General features: G+C 38.1%; 1 protein-coding gene across 1 annotated transcript in view; it reads left to right on the forward strand.

The window, feature by feature from the left end:
• LOC124787747 (long-chain fatty acid transport protein 4-like) overlaps positions 1-25,776 on the forward strand; it is a 348,522-nt gene that overhangs the window by 295,231 nt on the left and 27,515 nt on the right. The window contains exon 6 of the mRNA XM_047254616.1: positions 17,379-17,571. Coding sequence (XP_047110572.1) covers positions 17,379-17,571 — 193 coding nt within the window. The remainder of the gene's footprint in view (positions 1-17,378; positions 17,572-25,776) is intronic.

Consider the following 25,776-nt stretch of genomic DNA (forward strand, 5'->3'; position numbering starts at 1 on the left):
GGGGGGGGGGGGGGTAGGAAAGGAAAAGGACTGTTAATATCAGTTGCATCAGGGGTTTGTGTGGCACTGTGGAAAAATGTGTGCCAGATGGTGATTCAAACCCAAAATCTTAAGCTTACTAGGCAGTTGTGTTAACCACTATGTCACCTGGACACAGCATTTATCCCAACTGCACAGACTATCTGGGCACGCCTCCCAGGCAACCCACATTCCCACCTAGCACCACCTATTCGCAGTCCCTGTCCATGTTCTCTAAGCTCACTACTTAACAATCCCCGCTGAAGGTCACACGTAATTGTCCATCCACACTGAATGTGTTGGATCCATTTCCTGTTGAGATGAATCAATTATATGAATGTGCGTGTCTATTCTTTTGGACATTTCCAAAACAACAGACACCATGCTGAATCTGCAACTGTGAAACATATTATGCAAATTGGTGGAGGAGGAGGCAGGGGGTGGGGAGGGAGGGGGGGGGGGGGGAAGGTGGAGGAAGAATGGGATTATTGAAATCAGCTGCATCTGGACTTTGTGCGGCATCAGTGGTGATGAGTAACAATGTGTGCCAGATTGAGTTTCGAACCCGGGATCTCCTGCTTACTAGGCAGTCACATTAACCACTGCACCACCTGGACACAGTGTTTATCACAGCTGCATGGACTATCTTGACATGCTCACATTCCCACCTAGTACCACCTGTCCACTGTCCCTGTCCCTGTCCCTGTCCCTGTCCCTGTCCCATGCTTGCTACTTAGAGATTCCCACAGGAGTTTGGACTTAATTGTGCATCCACACTGAATGTGGAGGATCCATTGCCCATCAAGGCAAGCCAATTATATGAATGCAGGGTGTGACACATCTGAAAGGACAGACTACTTACAGTCATGTAATTTCCAGTTATCTAGTACACTGTTCACAAGTTTTTGCTGTCTTGTTTGTGGCAACCACTTTGCAGGAACTGCTAATGAAATCTCATTAACATTCAATAATTTTTGTGGTAATGATGATAGTGTTCCCCCCCCCCCCCCCCCCCCCCCCCCCTGCTGGAGAAATAACTACTCGAACTGCTGGTGATTATTAATTTAATTTCATATGTAACTTACTCATGTACATAAGGTTGCTGTACACACTCAGGGGATGGCACTTCTCTTTGGGGGGTAGACAATGGGCCAAAACTAATTTCATCACTATTATTCTGCTGGGAAAGAGATGAGAGGTGGAGACGTAACATCCCTGTAGTTATTTTTTACAATGTTTTAAGTTACATTGCAAAACTACATTGTCTCATAGAATAAAGATGTGTGACACAACTACAGGAATTCCGATCATTATATAGGGATGTTAAGCTTGCTGGTCCCCTTGGTGCCATTTCAGCTTGTCTTTTCTATTATAATTATTTTTGTTGTTGTTGTCATCATCATCATCACCACCACCACCACACCTACTACGGTCACCTAAATAACAAGAGAGGTGGTGCAATGGTTAAGATACAGGACATGCAGTCAGAAGAATGGAGTTTTAAATCCCAATCTGCCCATCCATATTTAGGTTTTCAGTGGTTTCTAAACATTGTTCTATGCAAATGCTCATATGGTGCCTTTGAAAAGGACATGCTCAATTTACTTTTTCCCTACAGTACAATAACCTAATGTTGTAAACAGTCCAGTAAACCATGCTGTGTTGATGCAATGTGAATGTGATCAGCTTCTGGGTAGGCTCTCTGAAAGTCTATAAAATATCTTTAATGTTGCTTACAAAATGAATACTTTTCTGCATGATAGCCATTTTATCCTCCTTTTAAGTGGCTCTTTAAGGTGTGCATAAATAACTTTGTTGCCTGACAGAAGTATACCTGGGTTTAGAATTAAAAGTATAAGCATGATTGAAATGATATTAAACATGCCTATTTATATCCTAGCTAAGCTTTCATGCATAAGACACTTCAGCTTGGGTGTATTGTTGCCTCATGAGATATGGATTGCTTAACAGGAAGTACTATCCCTGTGCAAGAGATACTAAAGAGAATTGTGTGAAAGACATTTTGAAGTTATGTTTATCATGGATAGAAAAATTTAAAAAGGGAAATGGATAGGTTAAAGTTAGATATAGTAGGAATTAGTGAACTTCCCTGGCAGGAGGATCAAGACTTTTGGTCAGGCGAATACAGGATTATAAATACAAAATCGAATAGGGGTAATGCAGGAGTCAGTTTAATAATGAATAACAAAATAGGAGTGCGGGTAAGCTACTACAAACAGCATAGTGAACGCATTATTGTGGCCAAGATAGACACAAAGCCCATGCCTACTACAGTAGTACAAGTTTATATGCCAACTAGCTCTGCAGATGATGAAGAAATTGATGAAATGTATGATGAGATACAAAAAAATTATTCAGGAAGTGAAGGGAGACGAAAATTTAATAGTCATGGGTGACTGGAATTCAGTAGTAGGAAAAGGGAGAGAAGGAAACGTAGTAGGTGAATATGGATTGGGGCTAAGAAATGAAAGAGGAAGCCGCCTGGTAGAATTTTGCACAGAGCACAACTTGATCATAACTAACACTTTGTTCAAGAATCATAAAAGAAGGTTGTATACATGGAAGAAGCCTGGAGATACTCACAGATTTCAGATAGATTATATAATGGTAAGACAGAGATTTAGGAACCAGGTTTTAAATTGTAAGACATTTCCAGGGGCAGATGTAGACTCTGACCACAATCTATTGGTTATGAACTGTAGGTTAAAACTGAAGAAGCTGCAAAAAGGTGGGAATTTAAGGAGATGGGATCTCGATAAACTGAAAGAACCAGAGGTTGTACAGAGTTTCAGGGAGAGCATAAGGAAACAATTGACAGGAATACGGGAAAGAAATACAGTAGAAGAAGAATGGGTAGCTTTGAGAGATGAAGTAGTGAAGGCAGCAGAGGATCAAGTAGGTAAAAAGACGGCAGCTAGTAGAAATCCTTGGGTAACAGAGGAAATATTGAATTTAATTGATGAAAGGAGAAGGTATAAAAATGCAGTAAATGAAGCAGGCAAAAAGGAATACAAATGTCTCAAAAATGATATCGACAGGAAGTGCAAAATGGCTAAGCAGGGATGGCTAGAGGACAAATGTAAGGATGTAGAGGCTTAACTCACTAGGGGTAAGATAGATACTGCCTACAGGAAAATTAAAGAGACCATTGGAGAAAAGAGAGCCACTTGTATGAATATCAAGAGCTCAGATGGAAACCCAGTTCTAAGCAAAGAAGGGAAAGCAGAAAGCTGGAAGGAGTACATAGAGGGTCTATACAAGGGTGATGTACTTGAGGGCAATTTTATGGAAATGGAAGAGGATGTAGGTGAAGATGAAATGGGAGATATGATATTGCGTGAAGAGTTTGATAGAGCTCTGAAAGACCTGAGTTGAAACAAGGCCCTGGTGAGCAAAATGTATGACACAGGTGAAACCCTCAGACTTCAAAAAGAATATAATAATTCCAATCCCAAAGAAAGCAGGTGCTGACAGATGTGAAAATTACTGAACTATCAGTTTAATAAGTCACGAATGCAAAATACTAACGGGAATTCTTTACAGATGAATGGAAAAACTAGTAGAAGCCGACCTCGGGGAAGACCAGTTTGGCTTCCGTAGAAATATTAGAACACGTGAGGCAATACTGATCGTACGACTTATCTTAGAAGCTAGATTAAGGAAAGGCAAACCTATGTTTCTAGCATTTGTAGACTTAGAGAAAGCTTTTGACAATGTTGACTGGAATACTCTCTTTCAAATTCTGAAGGTGGCAGGGGTAAAATACAGGGAGCGAAAGGCTATTTACAATTTGTACAGAAACCAGATGGCAGTTATAAGAGTCGAGGGGCATCAAAGGGAAGCAGTGGTTGGGAAGGGAGTGAGACAGGGTTGTAGCCTCTCCCCAATGTTGTTCAATCTGTATATTGAGCAAACAGTAAAGGAAACAAAAGACAAATTCGGAGTAGGTATTAAAATCCATGGAGAAAAAGAAAAAATTTTTAAGGTTCGCCAATGACATTGTAATTAAAAATATGAAGGCAGTAATTGCATTCTAAAGTGACTAATGAAGTTGATTTTGCTATTGTTGTCTAACATATGCATAAATGAAACTCAATTTAACATTGAATTGGGTGGAGGGGTTGGGGTGGAGGGTGTGATGCAAGAGATCTTTGCTCTATTATGTAGAAAATATTAGAATTAGAACATTTTTGTAATATTGAAAATGTTGATGTTGTATGTGTATCAGAACACTGGATGACAGAAGACCAGGTAGAATGTTTTGTTCCTCAAAGTTTTACTGTTGCTGATATTACGTGTCGACATGAAAGAGAGAATGGAGGTGCACAAATATTTGTTAGAGACACTGTAATGTTTTCCGAGATAGATGTTAGCTCTTACTATACTGAAGTAGGTGGAGAATTTACCTGTGTATGACTTAGTGCAGCAAATACCATAATCATTAGTTTATATAGATTTGCAGGAGGAGATGTAAATATATTATTTGAGAGATTTGAACTGCTTATGAGGAAAATTTTGAAAATAATATAAAAGTCTTGGAAGAGCAGTTGAACGGAATGGATAGTGTCTTGAAAGGAGGATATAAGATGAACATCAACAAAAGCAAAACAATGATAATGAAACGTAGTCGAATTAAGTCTGGTGATGCTGAGGGAATTAGATTAGGAAATGAGACACTTAAAGTAGTAAAGGAGTTTTGCTATTTGGGAAGCAAAATAACTGATGATAGTCGAAGTAGAGAGGATATAAAATGTAGACTGGCAATGGCAAGGAAAGTGTTTCTGAAGAAGAGAAATTTGTTAACATCGAGTATAGATTTAAGTGTCAGGATGTCGTTTCTGAAAGTATTTGTATGGAGTGTAGCCATGTATGGAAGTGAAACATGTACGGTTAATAGTTTGGACAAGAAGAGAATAGAAGCTTTCAAAATGTGGTGCTACAGAAGAATGCTGAAGATTAGATGGGTAGATCACATAACTAATGAGGAGGTATTGAATAGGATTGGGGAGAAGAGAAGTTTGTGGCGCAACTTGACTAGAAGAAGGGATCGGTTGGTAGAACATATTCTGAGGCATCAAGGGATCACCAATTTAGTATTGGAGGGAAGCGTAGAGGGTAAAAATCGTAGAGGGAGACCAAGAGATGTACACTAAACAGATTCAGAAGGATGTACGTTGCGGTAGGTACTGGGAGATGAAGAAGCTTGCACAGGATAGAGTAGCATGGAGAGCTGCATCAAACCAGTCTCAGGACTGAAGACCACAACAACAACAATGTGTATCATCATGCTTCATATCCAAGTAGTAGCTCTGGGAAAGGTCATTTGTAATTATAGATTTCATTTTACATTTGTGCACAGTTCTTTCATGAATAATTCATTTTTTTAGGATTCCAGTTTTTGTTTTTTAAAGTTTTCTAAAAATCCATCAGTGCTTGGCAGAACTTGATGATAATATGAAAAGGAAACAATTCTTTATGTTCTGCAACTATGATATATTTACTCACAAACTGATTTTCAGCTCTGAATGTCATTCTCATGTCATACCTGAATACCTTGACCACAGATAAAATTACATGCAACCTGTAGAGACATTAGTAATACAGATATGGCACACTTACAAAGGAAAATAGAAAATATTGCATTAAAAATATGAAGGCAGTAATTGCATTCTAAAGTGACTAATGAAGTTGATTTTGCTATTGTTGTCTAACATATGCATAAATGAAACTCAATTTAACATTGAATTGGGTGGAGGGGTTGGGGTGGGGGGTGTGATGCAAGAGATCTTTGCTCTATTATGTAGAAAATATTAGAATTAGAACATTTTTGTAATATTGAAAATGTTGATGTTGTATGTGTATCAGAACACTGGATGACAGAAGACCAGGTAGAATGTTTTGTTCCTCAACGTTTTACTGTTGCTGATATTACGTGTCGACATGAAAGAGAGAATGGAGGTGCACAAATATTTGTTAGAGACACTGTAATGTTTTCCGAGATAGATGTTAGCTCTTACTATACTGAAGTAGGTGGAGAATTTACCTGTGTATGACTTAGTGCAGCAAATACCATAATCATTAGTTTATATAGATTTGCAGGAGGAGATGTAAATATATTATTTGAGAGATTTGAACTGCTTATGAGGAAAATTTTGAAAATAATATAAAAGTCATTGTGTGTAGTGATTTCAACATTAAAATGACCAAAAAGGATGAACATGTTACAAGAACATTTTTTAATGTAGTAAGATCCCTAAATTTACATTGCACAAACTACAGATCCACACTGAATAATGCCTGCTTGGATAACACTGTAGTTAGTTTTTCTAGAGATATGTATGATGTCAGACTTATTAGTGGTGCACTAGCTGACCATGAACCCTTAGTTTTAACATTCTGATGTGATCAGCTATCTAAGTCCAACACATCAGCCAGCATTAAGTCTGTGTTACATGGATAAGAGACAAGAAAGATGAATATATTTATCTATTTATTGACAGGTTAGCTGATGTTACCTGGTACTTTGTATACAACACATGGTCTGGGAAGGGTGCTTGGAGAAGCAATTTTTGATAATTTTCTGAAATACGGTATTTTTGTTCACCATTAATCAAAATTATTCCTAAGCATAAATAGAAAACAAAACAGTATACAGATGAGCTGGATCATATTAGAGAAGTTATGGTAAGACTGTACAGAATATATAAATATTCTTGTAAACAAGAGCCTGAGCTGGGTGACACTTCGCATAGAGCTTATTTACAATGTAAAATGAACTACAAATACAAACTGACCCTCGCAATCCCCCCCCCCCCCCCAAGTTTCAGAATAAAATATATAAAATATTGGATCAGATATGGAGATCTACATCTACATCTACACATACACGCCGCTAGTCACCAAGCGGTGTGTGGTGGAGAGCACAATACCCGCCAAAGTCATATTGCCCCTCCTCTGTTCCACTTGCGGATCATGCGAGGGAAAAACGACTGTCTGAACGCCTCAGTACGAGCTCTTATTTCCCTTATCTTTGAATGATGATCATTGCGCGATCTGAAAGTTGGTGGTAATAATATATGCTCTACATCCTCGGTGAAGATTGGATTTCGGAATTTAGTGAGCAGCCCCTTCTGTTTAGAGCATCGTCTATCTGCAAGTGTGTCCCACTTCAAACTTTCTGTGAGATTTGTAACGCTCTCGTGATGGCTAAATGTACCAGTCACAAATATTGCCACTCTTCTTTGGACCTTCTCAATCTCTTGAATCAGACCCAGCTGGTAAAGGTCCCATACGGACAAACAATACTCTAAGACTGGATGAACTAACGTATTGTAAGCTATTTCCTTTGTTGAAGGACTGCATCGCTTCAGGATTCTATCAATAAACCACAATCTAGAGTTCACCTTACCCGTTACTTGTGTAATCTGATCATTCCGTTTGAGATCATTTCAAATATTCACACCCAGATACTTGACTGAAGTTACTGCTTCCAAAGACTGATCATTTATTTTGTACTCATACATTAATGGGGATTTTTGCCTTGATGATGTACTGTGTTTATGGAGTTGTACTACTAATCAGTTAAATACATTCTTTCAGCATTTAAAATATCCAACATTATACAACTGAATTCACAATGAAGCTCAGAGATCCATCTGTAAATTTGTTGGCCCTTAACTTACATATTAACGAAAAGAAACACTTGTGTAGCATTTCCAGAAAAATAACATCTACCTATACTGTAATCCCCACAAGTTCCCAGCACCTACAAAGCCACAAACATGCAGCATTTCTGCTCCATGGTGTACAAGCTCATTACCTATTTTTATTTTCTGCAAACCACTGTGATCTGCATGACACAAGGTAATATCTGTTTCATTAACTGAACCTGCCTTTCAGACAAACTTGTAGACAATCAATCATCACTTTCACTAAAGACTGTAGCTTTGACCTGGTAGAAAACAGTCTACAAAGAAAAAGGAGAAAGAAAGAAACTGCATAAAATTATAAGACCTCATTTTCTGACCAACAAGCGCCAGTCAATAATGACAAAATTGTTGCACTATTGCAGATGTTATCAACATTTAAGACAAACTTACAAAAACGTTAAAATCTTGCAAATACATAAATGAATAATTGACCCTTTGGCACTGATTTGTATGTGTAAGGTCATGTGCAAACACTATGGAAAAGTATATGTTGGTCTGTCAGGCAGAGCAGTGTCTGTCAGATTGTCAGAACATGAGAGCAGGTGGAGATTAGGATAGACAAGCAGAACATCTTTTTTAACAGGAAAACGCCCACTTGATGTACACTGTGACATTACAAATACTATTATGAAAATTACAAAGATGACACCATGGGAAATTCTTGGGATTAATAAACATATAACACAGAACAGTAGCTTAATTCTAAATGACCCCACACAGTTTCCTTTCCCTATCTCTGCTGCATTGCATTTCAGTTGTGTATATGTTAGATAAAAGTTGCAAAATAAATTTTATTATTCAGTCTGAAAATACTATTTCCTATGCATATGTTAGATAAAAGTTGCAAAAAATTTTATTATTCAATCTTAATGTACTATTTCCTGTGTATTCTGAAATATATTAAACTGATGTAAAAAAATCAAAACACCAAAAAAAGATTAGTGTAGAGAAATCAAATTTTGGGAATAAATTTATCTAGGTAAGATATTTCAGTGATTAAAATTGCAAAATCACAAGTTAATCTAAGCACGAGGTAAGCCATTGCAAATGTGGAAAGCTGGTACGTTAATAACCAGTATAACCATGAGAATAATGAATGCAAGCATGAAAATGCGCTTGCATGTGTTGTACAGGTAGCAGACCTCAGTTTGTGGAATGGAGTTCCATGCAGGTTGCACATGGTTGTTCAATACACGGGTGGTTTGTGGATGATACTGGAGTTGTCGTCTGGTGATGTCCCATATGTGCTTGAGTGGAGACAGATCTCGTATCAAGGCACCAAGGCAACATGTTGACACACTGTAAAGCATTTTGGGTTACAACAGCAGTATTTGGGCAATGTTATCATGTTGGAAAACATCCCTTGGAACGCTGTTCATGATTGGCAGCACAACAGATTGAATCACAAGACTGACACACAAATTTGCAGTCATAGCAAATGACATAATGAAGGGAGCGCATCTCCAAATTTGCAGACAGGATGCATGAGATAATCACAAGAGTGCTCCTGTTGTCATACAAAATTGCACCCTGGACCATAGCTCTGGGTGTAGACTCAGTGTATCTAGCATGCAGACAGGTTGGTTGCAGGTCCTCATCTGGTCTCCTTGTAACCAATACACAGCCATTACTGGTACTGAGGCGGAAGCAACTTTCATCAGAAAACACAACAGCTCTCCATCCTACCCTCCCGTGGACTGTCTTTTGATGTCACTGAAGTCACAAATGGCAGTGGTTTATAGCAGTGGAATGCACACTACAGGATGTCTGCCTCAGAGCTGTTGTTGAAGTATGGATTTCTAACAGTTCACTGTGTCACAGTGGTGCCAACAGCTGCTCAAATTGATGCTGCAGATGCAGTATAAGGCACCAGAGCCACATAGTGAACACAATGGTCTTCCTTCTCTATTGTGCCTTGTGGCCGTCTGGAGCTCGGTCTTCTTGCGAACATACATTCTCGCAACAACCGCTGCCAGCAGTCATGTACAGTGGCTTCATTTCTGCCTGATCTTTCTGTAATATCATAGAAGGAACATCCAGTTTCTCATAGCTCTATTACATGACCTCATTCAAACTCAGTGATGTGCTGATAATGGCATTTTTGTTGCCTTAAAGGGATTCCTGTTTAATATCAGCTCACCACATCCAATCTCAAAGCAAAATAATGCTCAGGACCATTAAAGCATGTATTTAAAGCAAACGTGTTACTAGTGCCACTCTGATGTGAAATTTGAGTAGACGTCATCTTTCAGATGTAGAAACACACCTATCAACTTTCAAATTTCAGAAAGCATGCTGTGACTGGAGTACAGTGATCAGTATAAAATACTAAAAATAAAATAAAAACAGTCTCAATCATGTTTTCAGAGTTTTTGTTTGTTAGCAAATGGTTTCAGCCCTTTGCTCAACCATCTTCAGGCTTCCCACCTCCATTATGGCTACTGGTGGGGGGGGCTGCATGGAGGAGATCCGCAGAAGTGCGGTTGTCATTGCACAAAAGCACTTCTATGTACCTCACTCCATCTGTGCCACCAGCAGTCCTAATAGCAGTGAAAAGCCTAAAGATGGTCTGAGGCAAGGGCCAAAACTATTCCTTAAAAAATAAATAAATAAATAAATAAAATAATAAGAAAAAAATCTGAAAACACAATCAAGATTGGTTCAATTTGATTTTTATCAACTTTTGTTTATTTCACACAACTCCTTCTTGGTGTTGCATTTTTTTTTTTCTGTCATGTATTTCTGTGAGCTGCGTTGCATGCAGTGTGGCATAGTCGTTAACATCGTGGCTAACATACTGTGGCACACCATTCCAGACCTGATCACCAGCAATAATTTGTTGTTTGGTTTTTATGGTATCTTGTAATCTTAAAATTTCTTATGTTTGTAGCATCTGCATATGTTGGAATATTCAGTGTTAGTTAAATAGCAGCACTCTCCATCCAAGAGGCAGTTCTTTTCTGTTTGAGCATTGGTGTCCATAATAAATATGCTTTCAGTGGTATGAGTTGACTTCATTGACAAGACTGCTTTCATATTTGGACTTGACTGTGGTTACCATGTGACATTGTTTGGTGGAAACGCCTGGTACTTCAGGATATGTACATCACCACGGCTCCAATTAGGCAATATAAAAGGCATCGCCTACATGGTCGGGAACCACAATACAAGCTGTACATAGTTCTGAAGGTTTGTATATTCAGCTGTCAATTATAACACTCCACAGAAAGACAGGCATTTGCAGAGCAGAAGACAACACTGTGATATTTCCAACTGTATATGCCCTGAACACATCAAATGGCTATGCAGGGATGGCTAGAGGACAAATGTAAGGATGTAGAGGCTTATCTCACTAGGGGTAAGATAGATACTGCCTACAGGAAAATTAAAGAGACCTTTGGAGAGAAGAGAACCACTTGTATGAACATCAAGAGCTCAGATGGAAACCCAGTTCTAAGCAAAGAAGGGAAAGCAAAAAGGTGGAAGGAGTATATAGAGGGTCTATACAAGGGAGATGTACTTGAGGACAATATTATGGAAATGGAAGAGGATGTAGATGAAGATGAAAAGGAAGATACGATACTGCGTGAAGAGTTTGACAGAGCACTGAAAGACCTGAGTCAAAACAAGGCCCCCGGAGTAGACAACATTCCATTGGAACTACTGATGGCCTTGGGAGAGCCAGTCCCGACAAAACTCTACCATCTGGTGAGCAAGATGTATGAAACAGGCGAAATATCCTCAGACTTCAAGAAGAATATAATAATTCCAATCCCAAAGAAAGCAGGTGTTGACAGATGTGAAAATTACCGAACTATCAGTTTAATAAGTCACAGCTGCAAAATACTAACACGAATTCTTTACAGACGAATAGAAAAACTAGTAGAAGCCGACCTCAGGGAAGATCAGTTTGGATTCCGTAGAAATGTTGGAACATGTGAGGCAATACTGACACTACGACTTATCTTAGAAGCTAGATTAAGGAAGGGCAAACCTACGTTTCTAGCATTTGTAGACATAGAGAAAGCTTTTGACAATGTTGACTGGAATACTCTCTTTCAAATTTTGAAGGTGGCAGGGGTAAAATACAGGGAGTGAAAGGCTATTTACAATTTGTACAAAAACCAGATGGCAGTTATAAGAGTTGAGGGACATGAAAGGACATCGAGTATAGATTTAAGTGTCAGGAAGTCATTTCTGAAAGTATTTGTATGGAGTGTAGCCATGTATGATAGTGAAACATGGACGGTTAATAGTTTGGACAAGAAGAGAATAGAAGCTTTCGAAATGTGGTGCTACAGTAGAATGCTGAAGATTAGATGGGTAGATCACATAACTAATGAGGAAGTATTGAACAGGATTGGGGAGAAGAGAAGTTTGTGGCAGAACTTGACCAGAAGAAGGGATCGGTTGGTAGGGCATGTTCTGAGGCATCTAGGGATCACCAGTTTAGTATTGGAGGGCAGCATGGAGGGTAAAAATCGTAGATGGAGACCAAGAGATGAATACACTAAGCAGATTCAGAAGGATGTAGGTTGCAGTAGGTACTGGGAGATGAAGAAGCTTGAACAGGATAGAGTAGCATGGAGAGCTGCATCAAACTAGTCTCAGGACTTAAGACAACAACAACAACAACAACATGGCAGCAATGTAGGATGTCAAGGAGAATGTCCGAGCAGTAATTGTGATGAACTGCCTCAACTCATTCCCAAAGGTATGCATGTAGTGACATCTGAGCCAGTCCAGAAAGGGCAGCTTAACACTATTAATAAAGAATCATGCTCTGCTGCCACTACAGATAATGCAGAAGAGGATGCGGCTTGACTGAGAGACAATTTTAGCAACTGCCAGCTGTTCTGCATCAATCTTCACATTTTTTCAAATCCAGAGTGGAGAAAAGAAACACCAATTGGTCCATGGTAAGACATGATATCAATATTGGGGATCATCCATGAATAGGCCAGCACTTGTATAGTGTATTGCTGCCTGGATGATAGATAATCCAGAAAGAAGTGGAAAAGCTGCTTAAAGATGGTATTGTTGAACCTTCAGAGAGTCCTTGGTTCTCTTATGTGGTCATTGTAAAGGAGGAGAATGGCATGTGTCATTTCTATGTTAACTATCAGTGACAGAACAAAATCATGAAAAAAGGTGTATACCCATTGCTGCACATTGACAACAGCGTATATTGCTGGAGAGGAGCAAAGTATTTCTCAACTATGGACATGCTACTAGCAAACTGAGGTTGACAAGGCTAACCAGGAATGAATTCCCTTCATAAATCTTGATGTCCATCTTAGAGTGTATGATGGACAACCTGCTTCGACACCTTAAATAGGTGACATGTCTTTTCTATCTGGATGACAATGCCATTTTTTTTAAGACATCTGAAGACATCTATGGCACCTGACAACCACACTGAAGTGTGTTCATACTGCAGACCTCTGCCTGAATCCAAAAAAGTGCCCCTTCACCACCCAAGAAATAAAAATTTTGGTGCATGTGGTGAATGGCAATGGAGTCCATCGTGATCTAGATGAACTAAGATTCACTCACAGATTTTCTGATTCCTCGCACTTTCATCAGTGCATAATATTGGCCGGACTTTGCCAGACCAGCATTCCAACACCTCCCAGCAATTTTTTTTCTTTTTTTTTTTTTTTCTTTTAAGTCACTGGAACAAGACGACACTATAATTTGCAGCTGTGCCAACATAACAATGGGTGACCAATGTAGTGTAATGTGATGGGCAGGGGCATAGGGCGAGGTACTCATTTTGTGTTGTGTTGTATTGTGTTGTGTTTGTTAATTACTGCCAGCAACCTTAAGAACCTGGTTGTTTGGTGACATCTCCTGTTAAGTGTGTCAATGAGGAATAAATGATTTAAGGAGTGTTTAAACATGGGTCTGTAATGTGCATCCACAAAGTCTTGTTTCTTCCATGTTCCATGCCACATTGTATTTTGTTTTTCCTAACTCTTTGGTAAGTTGGAATTGTATGTGACCCTGATGGGTCAGGAATATATTCAGCATCATTCATCACTAAATGCTTTATTAATCAATACTGGACACATGTTCACTGAGCAGCTACATTGCAACTGTTTGAATGTTGTGACTGGCAGCAGCTCAAAACATGTCATAGTCATGAAGACTATTGACTTGTACCAATATGTATAGAGCAGAACTAAGGAGTGAAGTGACACTGCTATGGGGACAAATGGAAGCACCTGTTGTTCATATTAGATCTATTGGATATAATAAATTATAAATTATAAAAAATGATTTCTTATTTTAAGTTTTATCACGAGCTGTCAAATATAAAAACTTGTGATTGTTATGGCTGTGGCAGACCTGGGGGTGGGGGTTTAAGGTGGTTGAAGAGGTTTGTTCCAGCATCTAAAATTTTAGATATTAAGCACTAACATTCATGATGTGACAATTTCTAGTGCTCTTACTACCGTCAGTTTATAAAGGACTTCTGTGCCAAGGTAAGTCCCTAACAAGAAATACTGCAGGGGACACCACATTTTCCTGAAATGAGGTGCAAGAAATGCCTTTCCTTTCGCTTAAGGAAACACTAACTACTTCTCCAGTCCTAGCATTGTGTGGTGAGAATGCCGAGACAGAACTTTACTCTGGCACTAGCAGTTATGGGAAAGATGCAGTTCTAGTGTAAATACAGGAAGGTGCTGAAAAGGTGATGCTTCCAGAGTCCCTCCAAGTCCAACTATTCTACACCTGAGAGAGAGAGAGAGAGAGAGAGAGAGAGAGAGAGTGCCTTGCAGTTGTTTTGGCCACCAGAAAGTACTGACCATATTTATTTGGCAAACTGTTGTGATGGACCAGTGCAATCTCTGTCAAGCAGCCTGATGGGTCAGCCTTTTGTACTTGTTGAAGGTAGCTTGACAAGGATCATCCACCTGTTGACTGACCCTACAGTCAGTATTTCAGCCAAGTGTTCATCTTTGAAGATAATGCTGTTTGAGCACATCTTGTGTACCTCATGGGCATTTTCCTCCAGGAAGCAGAAACTAACCAATTAGATTGGTTAATGTACCTGCAGATGAGAATTCAGTTGAGCCTATTTGATACCAGTGCAGCATTGTATAAAACCAGTTCACTTGCTGTATGACATCCGGAAAGCAATCATTGAAGTCTGTGTGTGGCTTGATCAGCAACAGCTTGATCACTGTCTATATCATGTCATGGAGGGCCCAAGTGTGCTAAAGTGCATGAGATGGAACAACACACTTTTGAATGCTAGAAAAGCAGTTGATTTTGATATGACAGATGTGCAATTTCAAACACACTGCCTCCCTACAACATGTTTTTCACTGAAAGTTACCTTTTTAATTTCATAAAGCTTATTCTTTCGTTGCGCAAAATATGTTTTGAGTAGTTTAGTAGTTTAGCTGCAGAACATTATCAAAGAGTTTCCTTTCTTTTGTGTTTTACTGAAATGATGATTTTTCTTGGTCTATTTGCTGTATCTTTTATTTACACATGTACAGGAGTCCTAGTGACCATGCTATCACGTACCCCAACTTAATCATCTGCTTCTTTATCATCAAGAAAGGCAAAATAAGCACAGTTTTGAAATAAGCCAATGGAGAATCTCAGGCAGCTTAACTATTGACCTGTCTCTCCATTCAGCATGGCACTCAAATTACTGTAGAGGCTAATTTTCAGTTGCTCTCAAAAGCCCTTTGGTAAGATAATCACAGTGAAGCAAAGCAGTTTCAGAAAAAAAATGGAGCTGCTGCTTTTAGATGCTAACACTTAAGACATTAATAGTATCCAGATTTGAGAGAGACCTCAGCTAAGGTTTTGTGGATCTGGTGCCAGTTCGTTATATGGTATGGAGAAAATGCCTCATCATTGGGTTTGTTGGTGTAATTTCATGCCTGCCTTCATGGTCAGTTCTGGTTCCTCGCCTATGACATTCTAGTTGCTAACTCCAAGAAAATCAAATACACAACTGACCTGGCAGTAATATGCCAGAACAAAGATATCAGTCATTGAGAGAGTACTCTCCAGGCAAATTAAAAATAAAACAGAGATCACTGTATTCCATCTTCATAACAGAGGCATGCAGGAAGTCACATCTCTTATTCAATGGGACTGAAGTTTCTTATAACTTCTTTACTAAATATCTTGGTGTCATCATTGATTGGACACTGTTGCTTAAGAAACACTGCATGAACTTGTCCAAGAAAAATGGATCAAGAGTACACCCTCTCCACAAAATGGCCAGAAATAGCTGGTGAGCAAATGCACATATTCAGATTTCACTTCTGCCTGCAGCTGCTGAATTTGTGCCCATATGTGAGCGAACAGCATTTAAGATATACACATTTTTAGTGAGGCCATGAGGACCACTGCTGACATCATAAGATCAATTTCCATTCAGTGTTTCCCAGTTCCATCCAGTATTACATCTTCAGATCTCAGCAGAAAACCTAGCAAGGTGCAAATTCTTAAGAAGAAAGAGTCCCCTAAAAATTCTAAATATCGCTTTCCAGAATCAACACCAGCTATATGCCAAAGTTACACAAACCATCTTGGGACAGTCTTTGGGTCACAGAGTTTCCAGTGTCACAGAGTTTCCAGTGTCACAGAGTTTCCAGTGTCACAGAGAAGTGGAAAGAACACTGGAATAAACAACCATCCCTGTATGCCCACCTAATTTGAAACCCAACAAAGAAGGTTGCAAGTTTTGGCTTTCCATATCATGAATGGTTTAGACACAACCATAATGGAATGAGATGATGGGGCATGCCCACATCTTGATGAAGTGAGGTTATAGTGAAAGCTGTATGTGACTGCAATGCAGAGGAATAGATGATAAACTATGAGGCAGAATTGCTGGTGAGTTCTTACCTCAGGTAGGCCAAATGGCTACTATTATTGATAGACGTAAACAAAAGGAAAAGACACACACTATCTAGCTTTGATAACTAACAGTATCTTTGATGAATAAGAGAAAGGGGTGGGTTAGTGGGGGTTAAAAAGGATGAGCAGGTGACTGCCCCAGGATAAGAGATTCCTTCATATAGTGAAGATGATATCTGTCTGAAGGTAAGTACTGGTTAGCTATTCTGTCTCACAAATAGTCTTCTCAATTTGATTTTATTTTGGAACAAACAATAAGGCATATTGTGGAGAACTTCTCACTCCATACTTTGAAAAGAAACTGAAAGACTTACGTGCAGGGACACCATATGGTTATCAAATTTGATCACTGTGTAAATATACTGTGTATGTTCTGCGATTCTGCGCAATAATAATAATAATAATAATAATAATAATAATAGGTCATCATCATCATCTCCTGTAGGATATGAAAGCAGATGTTGAAATAAGCAGTTACAATGTAACACTAATCTCTTAGTTTATTGTTATTTCAAACATGAGATATTTTGATCACAGTGAGAGGGAAATATGTCCCTCATTTAAGCAAGAGCTATGAAGAAGTACATGATCATCAGCATGTCATTTTCCATATAGTTTTTTCCTTGTTGTTTGTTTTAAGATACTTTAAACAGGATCAGAATACTTCGTTACTTGTGTTTCCTGTTCTGAACTGTACCACAGTCATATAAAAACACTTTCTCTTGTTCACCATTGCAGATTGGCCAGTACATAGGAGAACTGTGCCGCTATCTCTTATCAGTGCCACCTAAACCAGAAGACAAAGCTCATAAGGTGAGAATTATGCTTGGAAATGGCATGAGACGAAATATTTGGAAGACTTTTGTAGATCGTTTTAATATTAAGGACATCAGAGAACTTTATGGAGCAACAGAAGGAAATACAAATCTAGGTAAGAATGAAAAATCATACTTCTTGGTTGTAAAATGGTTTGGTGTAAGATGTGATTTCAACAGTAAGTTGTGCAAGAGAAATTTTTCTATTTTGATAAACTACTGTGAAATGATTTGTCTAAAAGTAAGAAATAAAATAGATTAAAGGAACAGTTAACATGCCTTTTAATGATGCTCAGAATCATGTATTGCAAATGAGACTTCATGAACTACATAATCCACCAAACAAATATCCTTCAGTATGAGGAGGTTTAAAAAAAACTGGAATTATTTTTTAAAAGCTATATATTTTCAATTTTTTTACAAAACAGCTTTATCTGCTTCAAAATACTCACCAATGCTACTAAGACATTTGTCCCATCAGTGCCTCCACTGTTCAAAACATTTTTTGAAGTCATTTTTGGAAGTGTCTGACAGCTCCTCCCTCATTCTTTCCTCGACTTCTTTAATGTCATCAAATTGGTGTCCTTTCATGCCTCTTTTCATGTGTGGAAATAAGAAAAAGTCACATGGAGCCTGGTCAGGTGGGTAAGGTGCATGGGGCAGTGAAACCATGCCATTTTTAGCTGAAAACTGTATGACCTGTGTGCAGGTGTGTTGTCATGATGGAAGGACTAGTCTCCTGTCTGCCACAAATTGGGTCTTTTGTGATGAACACTGTTGTGCATTCTACTTAAAATTTCCAAATAGAAGATTTGACTGATGGTCTGACCTGTGGGAACAAACTCTGAATGAACTGTGCCCTTGGCACCAAAAAAGCAAATCAGCTTTGTTTTGATATTTGATTTGACGACTTGACAACATTTTTTTGGATGGGGTGACAATGACATCTTCCATTGGCTTGACTGTTGCTTTGTTTCTGGGTCATAACTGTAGTGCCTTGATTCATGGCCAGTAATGACCTTTGACAGAAAATCTGGATCAGTTTCAAGTTGTTGTTTCAAAGGACGACATGTTACAACTTGATGTTCCTTTTGATTGTCTATCAGAGCCCCAGGAACAAATGTGGCAGCAACCCCTTTCATTCCAAAATCTTCAACTAAAACTCACTGAAATGAACTCCAAGATAACACGCTAATCTCTGACAGTTGATCAATAATCAGTCGATAGTCTGTAAGCACAAGCTCTAGAATTTTTTCAATATTTTTTTGATTCGGGCTGTTGTCAGATATCCTGAACAACATCTATCATCAGTCACCATGTCACCATTTTTAAGTCAAGCAAACCATTTGTACACTCGTGTTTTTCCCCCTTAAGTTGTTTTCAACATTAAAACAGGTTCAGCAGCATTTTTACTGAGTAGAAAACAAAATTTCACAGCTGCAGGTTGTTCACTTAAACTTGCCATAATAAAAACAAAACAAGAACAGAACAGCACTAGCAAAAACAATCACTACAGATGAACAGAACAAGCCAGATCAACAACACAGGTAGCACTGAACTGGCAATGAGTTGTGCTATACACACCTAGTGGCAGAAATGTGTACTACACAAGCTCTGCCCACGACAATGTTATTTCGGTGTTTTTTGGGTACCCCCTCATACACCTAAAATTCTCTGTTTCTAAATTAAACATTTAACTTTAATTTCTCAGTCAGCACCTCATTTGCTGTACATGATTTTGAGCATCATTCAAAAGCATGTCAGTTGTGTCTCTACTCTATATTACTTTTAGACTCACAAAACATTTATCCATTTTATAAGAACGTAGGCTTCCGCGGCCGGTGTCATAGTGATTAAAATTCTTCTGGGTATTATGCCACGTCATCGCTAAAAACTAACAACAATAATAAACTAAAACCGACGTTTCGACCGAATTGCAATGGCCTTCCTCAGGGCACGACTGATCCGTCCATTTTTTCCCAAAGAATGTTTTTATATCAAAATTTCTTTTACTGATAGTTAAATATCACATCAATGTAACTTTTTATCTTCAAAATAGCTTGGCCTAGAATAAATGAACTTTTTGACATGTCATTTATTTAGCCAGCAGCAGCTGTTTGTGAAATATTACAGTTTTCTCTTAAATCACTAGTTAAGGCTTTTAGTTACACTGATTACTTTGAAGCATTTTTTTATTTTTTTATTTTTTTTTTTATTTACAAAACTAGGTTTCACACTGGTCAGTTTGATGCCTCATTTGTCCATTTCCTACTCTTGGTTTGGCTGAATTCAAACAAAAATTTTCCCTCAAGTCAATAATTTTTTCTTAATTATCTTGATTACTTTCAGGCTATTAAACCTTTTTTTGCAAAACTTCACCACAAGCTGGTCAATGTGATATGCCATTTCTCCAATCTCACTCTTTGTTTGCTATGAAAATTTGGGCAAAAATTTGTTACATAATTTCTAAGTAGTCTTGTTTTCACTCTGCTCAAACTTTTGACAAAAATTCCATTTAACAAATAGAGAGAAATAGTACCAATCGGGGTATTCCTCTAACCTGTCCACTGTTTGAATTTACATACAGCTCCACATTAGATAATGTAATACCTGTCAACCAGTACTTCTCACATAATATTTGTTACACTATGGTTTCATTACCATAAACTAACTGCCTTCATTTCATTTAAAATTTTATTACATTTAAAAGAATTTATGAGAAATACCCAAAATCACATTCAGCATTTGCCTTTGTAATATAATAGTAAGAGAATGTCATTTGGTGTAACCTTTGCCTTTATGATGATACCTCATTCTTCCAGATATTCACTTTTCAGCTAGTAGTTTATCATTATCTATTCAGTAATGGGATGGTACAGTTTCAGCATTCCAAATAACTGCAGCTCATATCATCAGTCATGCTAGTGGCCAAAGGTAGACAGCACAATATATTCACAGATATGTCGAGGTGCTCCTGTAGATACTGTGGATAAGTATAAGAAGCACTGAGATATTCACTCTACAGAGCAAGTACACCTCCTTCTTGATTTTAGATGAGACATGGAGATCTACAAATTTTCTTTATCAATCATCCATCTTTAGTAGACTACGGTGATGGTAGCCTATGCATGTAAATTGGCAGCTTCCTCCATTCACTTATATAGAGACAGCAAAATAATTTATTGATGGCATTTGTTGTATTTTTCATGGCAGCTCACATGATTTCTGTATAAAATAGGTATGCTCAGTCTAAGTATCATAGTGTTATGGTGACCTGTTTATGTTTGTAAATATGCAAAGGAACAGTTTTTGGACAGTACCCCTTCCTATTGTAATAATGTAAGAAAGAGCATTGATTTGCACAAGCATTGCTCTAGAGTTCTCACAGTATGAGCATTTATTTCTTTATTTCAGTACACACATTATCTGCATTTGAATGATCTGAACTGTGTAAACTGTGAAAAATTAATTTTGATCCTTCTCTTTGCCACTGCCATCCAAAGTCACAAGAGGCATGAGAACACTATGAGAATCAGGACCACACTGTTATGTTTTCCTCTTTGGATTTCACTGTAAGTGGAAGGCAAGAATCTAAACATAATTTCAATAATTATGTTTCTTCCATAAAAAACCTGTTTGACTGAACATGACCCACCTCCCCATAAATATCTTCTCATCATGATAAGAGATGTCAATGCATATGTTGCACAATACATCACCAATATTAGTTAGTGTGAAGTGTGGCTTAAGGCAGGCTTCTCAACCATAAAGTAATGGCACTGAAAATAGATTGTGTCTCTGTAGGTAACTATCTATATGTGTGTGTGTGCGAGTGTATACCCGTCCTTTTTCCCCTTAAGGTAAGTCTTTCCACTCCCGGGATTGGAATGACTCCTTACCCTCTCCCTTAAAACCCACATCCTTTCGTCTTTCCCTGTCCTTCCCTCTTTCCTGACGAAGCAACCGTTGGTTGCGAAAGCTTGAAATTTTGTGTGTGTGTTTGTGTGTTTTTTTATTGTGTCTATCTACCAGCGCTTTCCCATTTGGTATGTCATGGAATCTTTGTTTTTAATATATTTTTCCCATGTGTAGTGTTTCTTTCTATTTTATTTATATCTATATAGTTAGTAGTATTTATCCATATACAATTTTCAAGAAGTTATGTACCATTTTTTATTTTTTCTGTAACTTACAACTGGCAATTTGGAAGAACACAAAACCAACTTATTCATGCATAAATTGATCACATTAGAGATATTACATGGAGCTGCTTTTTCTAAATGCAAAATGGACACAAAGTGCTTGAAATGTTTCAGTTGTGAATGGAGTGACAGAGGGTAGTAACTCTGGAAACACAGCACTCCTTCCAGGCTTCATTATAAGGGCTGCCTAGTGAATGATGCCAAGAAATGGAGCATTTTTTTTTAATTATTTATTTATTTATTTTTGTGCATGAGCTCCACACTTCTCTCTTCAAACACTCATATGCTGCTGTCTGTTGCAGCCACAAGTCTTTTCTGAACACTATTTCTATAAACAAAAAGAAAATATTGTTGTTAATAATGGCTAAACTGTTGGCCAAACAAAAAATGGTTGAGTAATTTTTGTCTGCATCTGTCTGTGCTTTCTGCATTGAAAAACTAATGTTACACTCTTCTTTTACAATTCATCGTTAGTCACTCCACACATTACATATACTGCACACTTATCATTTCAAGTGACATAAGGACCATGAAAACACTATACCTATCTGTTACATGTGTTATGCTTTCCTGTTTACCTTTCTGATACACTGGATCAGCATACCTCTGTAGTGAAACAAAACATTGTTTGAAGTTAAAAATGAAAGAAGAATTGGTTAGCTTCTCAAAAATGAAGGAAGAAACATCAGAGCTTGCATAAATAAAAAATACCAGGTTAAATGATTCTGGAGAATTTCCCCCACTGAAACTAGAGAAAGGATCAATCAGCATCATAAAGATGAAGAAAAGAACCTCTTATTTATAGAAAAATTGAATGTGGAATGACTCAATTGGTCAAATATGGCCAAAGTGAATAAAAATAATTTATTATTTATGAACTAGTTCTGAGATGCCTTTTGGAATATGTTGGTTTTGGGTCTCTACCTCCTAGTGCAACTTGTTGACGCAGTTTGATTCCTTCTTAGAAAAGACTATTTTACATTTTTTGTTGGTAAAAATATTAAGTCAGACTTTTGTTCAGTTAACCTTGATAGAGCTGTTACTATAATAATTACTAATGTTCATAATGAGTTGACAGACATTGATAGATATACCCCATGAACCATGGACCTTGCCATTGGTGGGGAGGCTTGCAAGCCTCAGCAATACAGATAGCTGTACTGTAGGTGCAACCACAATGGAGGGGTATCTGTTGAGAGGCCAGACAAACATGTGGTTCCTGAAGAGGGGCAGCAGCCTTTTCAGTAGTTGCAGGGGCAATAGGCTGGATGATTGACTATTCTGGCCTGGTAACATCAACCAAAACGGCCTTGCTGTGCTGGTAGTGTGAACAGATGATAGCAAGGGGAAACTAAAGACGTAATTTTTCCTGAGGGTATGCAGCTAGACTGTATGGCAATGCGTCCTCTTGGGTAAAATATTTCAGAGGTAAAATAGTCCCCCATTCAGATCTCCAGGAGGGGACTACTCAGAACGATGTCATTAGCAGGTGAAAGAAAACTGGCATTCTACGGATCAGAGAAAGGAGTATCAGATCCCGTAATCTGGTGGCAGGTACATTAGAAAATTTTAAAAAGGAAATGTATAGTTTAAAGTTAGATATAGTCAGAATTAGTGAAGTTCAGTGACTGGAGGAACAAGACTTCTGGTCAGGTGAATGCAGGGTTATAAATACAAAATCAAATAGGGGTAGTGCAGGAGTTGGTTTAATAATGAATAAAAGACAGGAACACAGATAAGCTACTATACATAGCATAGTGAGTGCATTATTGTAGCCAAGACAGACACAAAGCCCATGCCTACCACAGTAGTACAAGTTCACATGCCAGCTAGCTCTGCAGATGATGAACACATTGAACAAACATATGGTGCAATAAAAGAAATTATCCAGATAGTTTAGGGAGACAAAAATTTAATAGTCATGGGGACTGGAATTCAATAGTAGGAAAAAGAAGAGAAGGAACAGTAGTAGGTAAATATGGACTGGGGGTAAGGAATGAAAGAAGAAGCTGCCTGGTAGAATTTTGCACAGAGCATAACCCAATCATAGCTAACACTTGGTTTAAGAATCATGAAAGAAGGTTGTATACTAGAAGAGGCCTGGAGACCTGGAAAGTTTCAGATAAATTATTTAATGATAAGACAGAGAGTTGGGAAACAGGTTGTAAATTGTAAGACATTTCCAGAGGCAGATGTGGACTCTGACCACAATTTATTGGTTATGAACTGTAGATTAAAACTGAAGAAACTGCAAAAAAGGTAGTAATTTAAGGAGCCAGGACCCGGATAAACTGAAAGAACCAGAGGTTGCAGAAAGTTTCAGAGAGAGCATTATGGAACGATTGACAAGAAATACAGTAGAAGAAGAATGGGTAGCTTTGAGAAATGAAATAGTTAAGGTAGCAGAGGGTCAAGTAGGTAAAAAGGTGAGGGCTAGTAGAAATCTATGGGTAACAAAAGAGATATTGAATTTAATTGATGAAAGGAGAAAATATAAAAATGCAGTAAATGAAGAAGGCAAAAAGAAATACAAACATCTCAAAAACGAGATCGAAAGGAAGTACAAAATGGCTAAGCAGGGATGGCTAGAGGACAAATGTAAGGATGTAGAGGCTATGTCACTAGGGGTAAGATAGATACTGCCTACGGGAAAATTAAAGAGACCTTTGGAGAAAAGAGAACCACTTGAATATCAAGAGCTCAGATGGAAACACAGTTCTAAGCAAAGAAGGAAAAGCAGAAAGGTGGATGGAGTATATAAAGGGGTTATACAAGGTAAATGTACTTAAAGGGCAATATTATGGAAATTGAAGAGGATGTAGATGAAGATGAAATGGGAGATATGATACTGCATGAGGAATCTGACAGCACCCGAAAGACCTAAGTCGAAATGAGGCCCTGCAAGTTGACAACATTCCATTAGAACTACTGATAGCCTTGGGAGAGCCAGCCCTGACAAAACTCAACTATCTGGTGAGAAAGATGTATGAGAGAGGTGAAATACAAAATACTCACATGAATTCTTTATAGATGAATCAAAACATTGGTTGAAGCTGACCTCAGGAAAGATCAATTTGTGTTCTGTAAAAATGTTGGAACACGTGAGGCAATCCTGACCCTACAACTTATCTTAGAAGATAGATTAAGGAAAGGCACACCTATGTTTCTAGCGTTTTTAGACTTAGAGAAAGCTTTTGACAATGTTGACTGGAATACTCTCTTTCAAAAATGTGAAGGTGGCAGGCGTAAAATATAGGGAGCAAAAGGCTATTTACAATTTGTACAGAAACCAGATGGTAGTTATAATAGTAGAGGGGCATGAAAGGGAAGTAGTGGTTGAGAAGGGAATGAGACAGGGTTGTAGCCTATCCCCAATGTTATTCAATCTATATATTGTGCAAGCAGTAAAGGAAACAAAAGAAAACTCTGGAGTAGGAATTAAAATCCAGGGAGAAGAAATAAAAACCTCGAGGTTTGCGGATGACATTGTAATTTTGTCAGAGATAGCAAAGGACTTGGAAGAACTGTTGAACTGAATGAACAGTGTCTTTAAAGGAGGATATAATATGAACATCAACAAGAAGAAGACAAGGATAATGGAATGAAGTCGAATTAAACCAGATGATGCTGAAGCAATTAGAGTAGGAAATGAGACACTTAAAGTAGTAGATGAGTTTTGCTATTTGGGGAGCAAAACAACTGATGATGGTCGAAGTGGAGAGGATATAAAATGTAGACTGGCTATGGCTAGTAAAGCATTTCTGAAGAAGAGAAATTTGTTAATGTCAAATATAGATTTAAGTGTCATGAAGTTCTTTCTGAAAGTATTTGTATGGAGTGTAGCCATGTATGGAAGTGAAACATGGACAATAAATAGTTTAGACAAGAAGAGAATAGAAGCTATCGAAATGTGGTACTACAGAAGAATGCTGAATATTAGATGGATAGATCACATAACTAATGAGGAGGCACTGAATTGAACTGGGAAGAACAGGAATTTGTGGCACAACTTGACTAGAAGAAGGGATCCGTTGGTAGGACATGTTCTGAGGCATCAAGGGATCACCAATTTAGTACTGGAGGGAAGTGTGGAGCATAGAAATCATAGAGGGAGATGAA

Source organism: Schistocerca piceifrons, chromosome 1 (assembly GCF_021461385.2).
Source record: "Schistocerca piceifrons isolate TAMUIC-IGC-003096 chromosome 1, iqSchPice1.1, whole genome shotgun sequence".
Lineage (NCBI taxonomy): Eukaryota > Metazoa > Arthropoda > Insecta > Orthoptera > Acrididae > Schistocerca > Schistocerca piceifrons.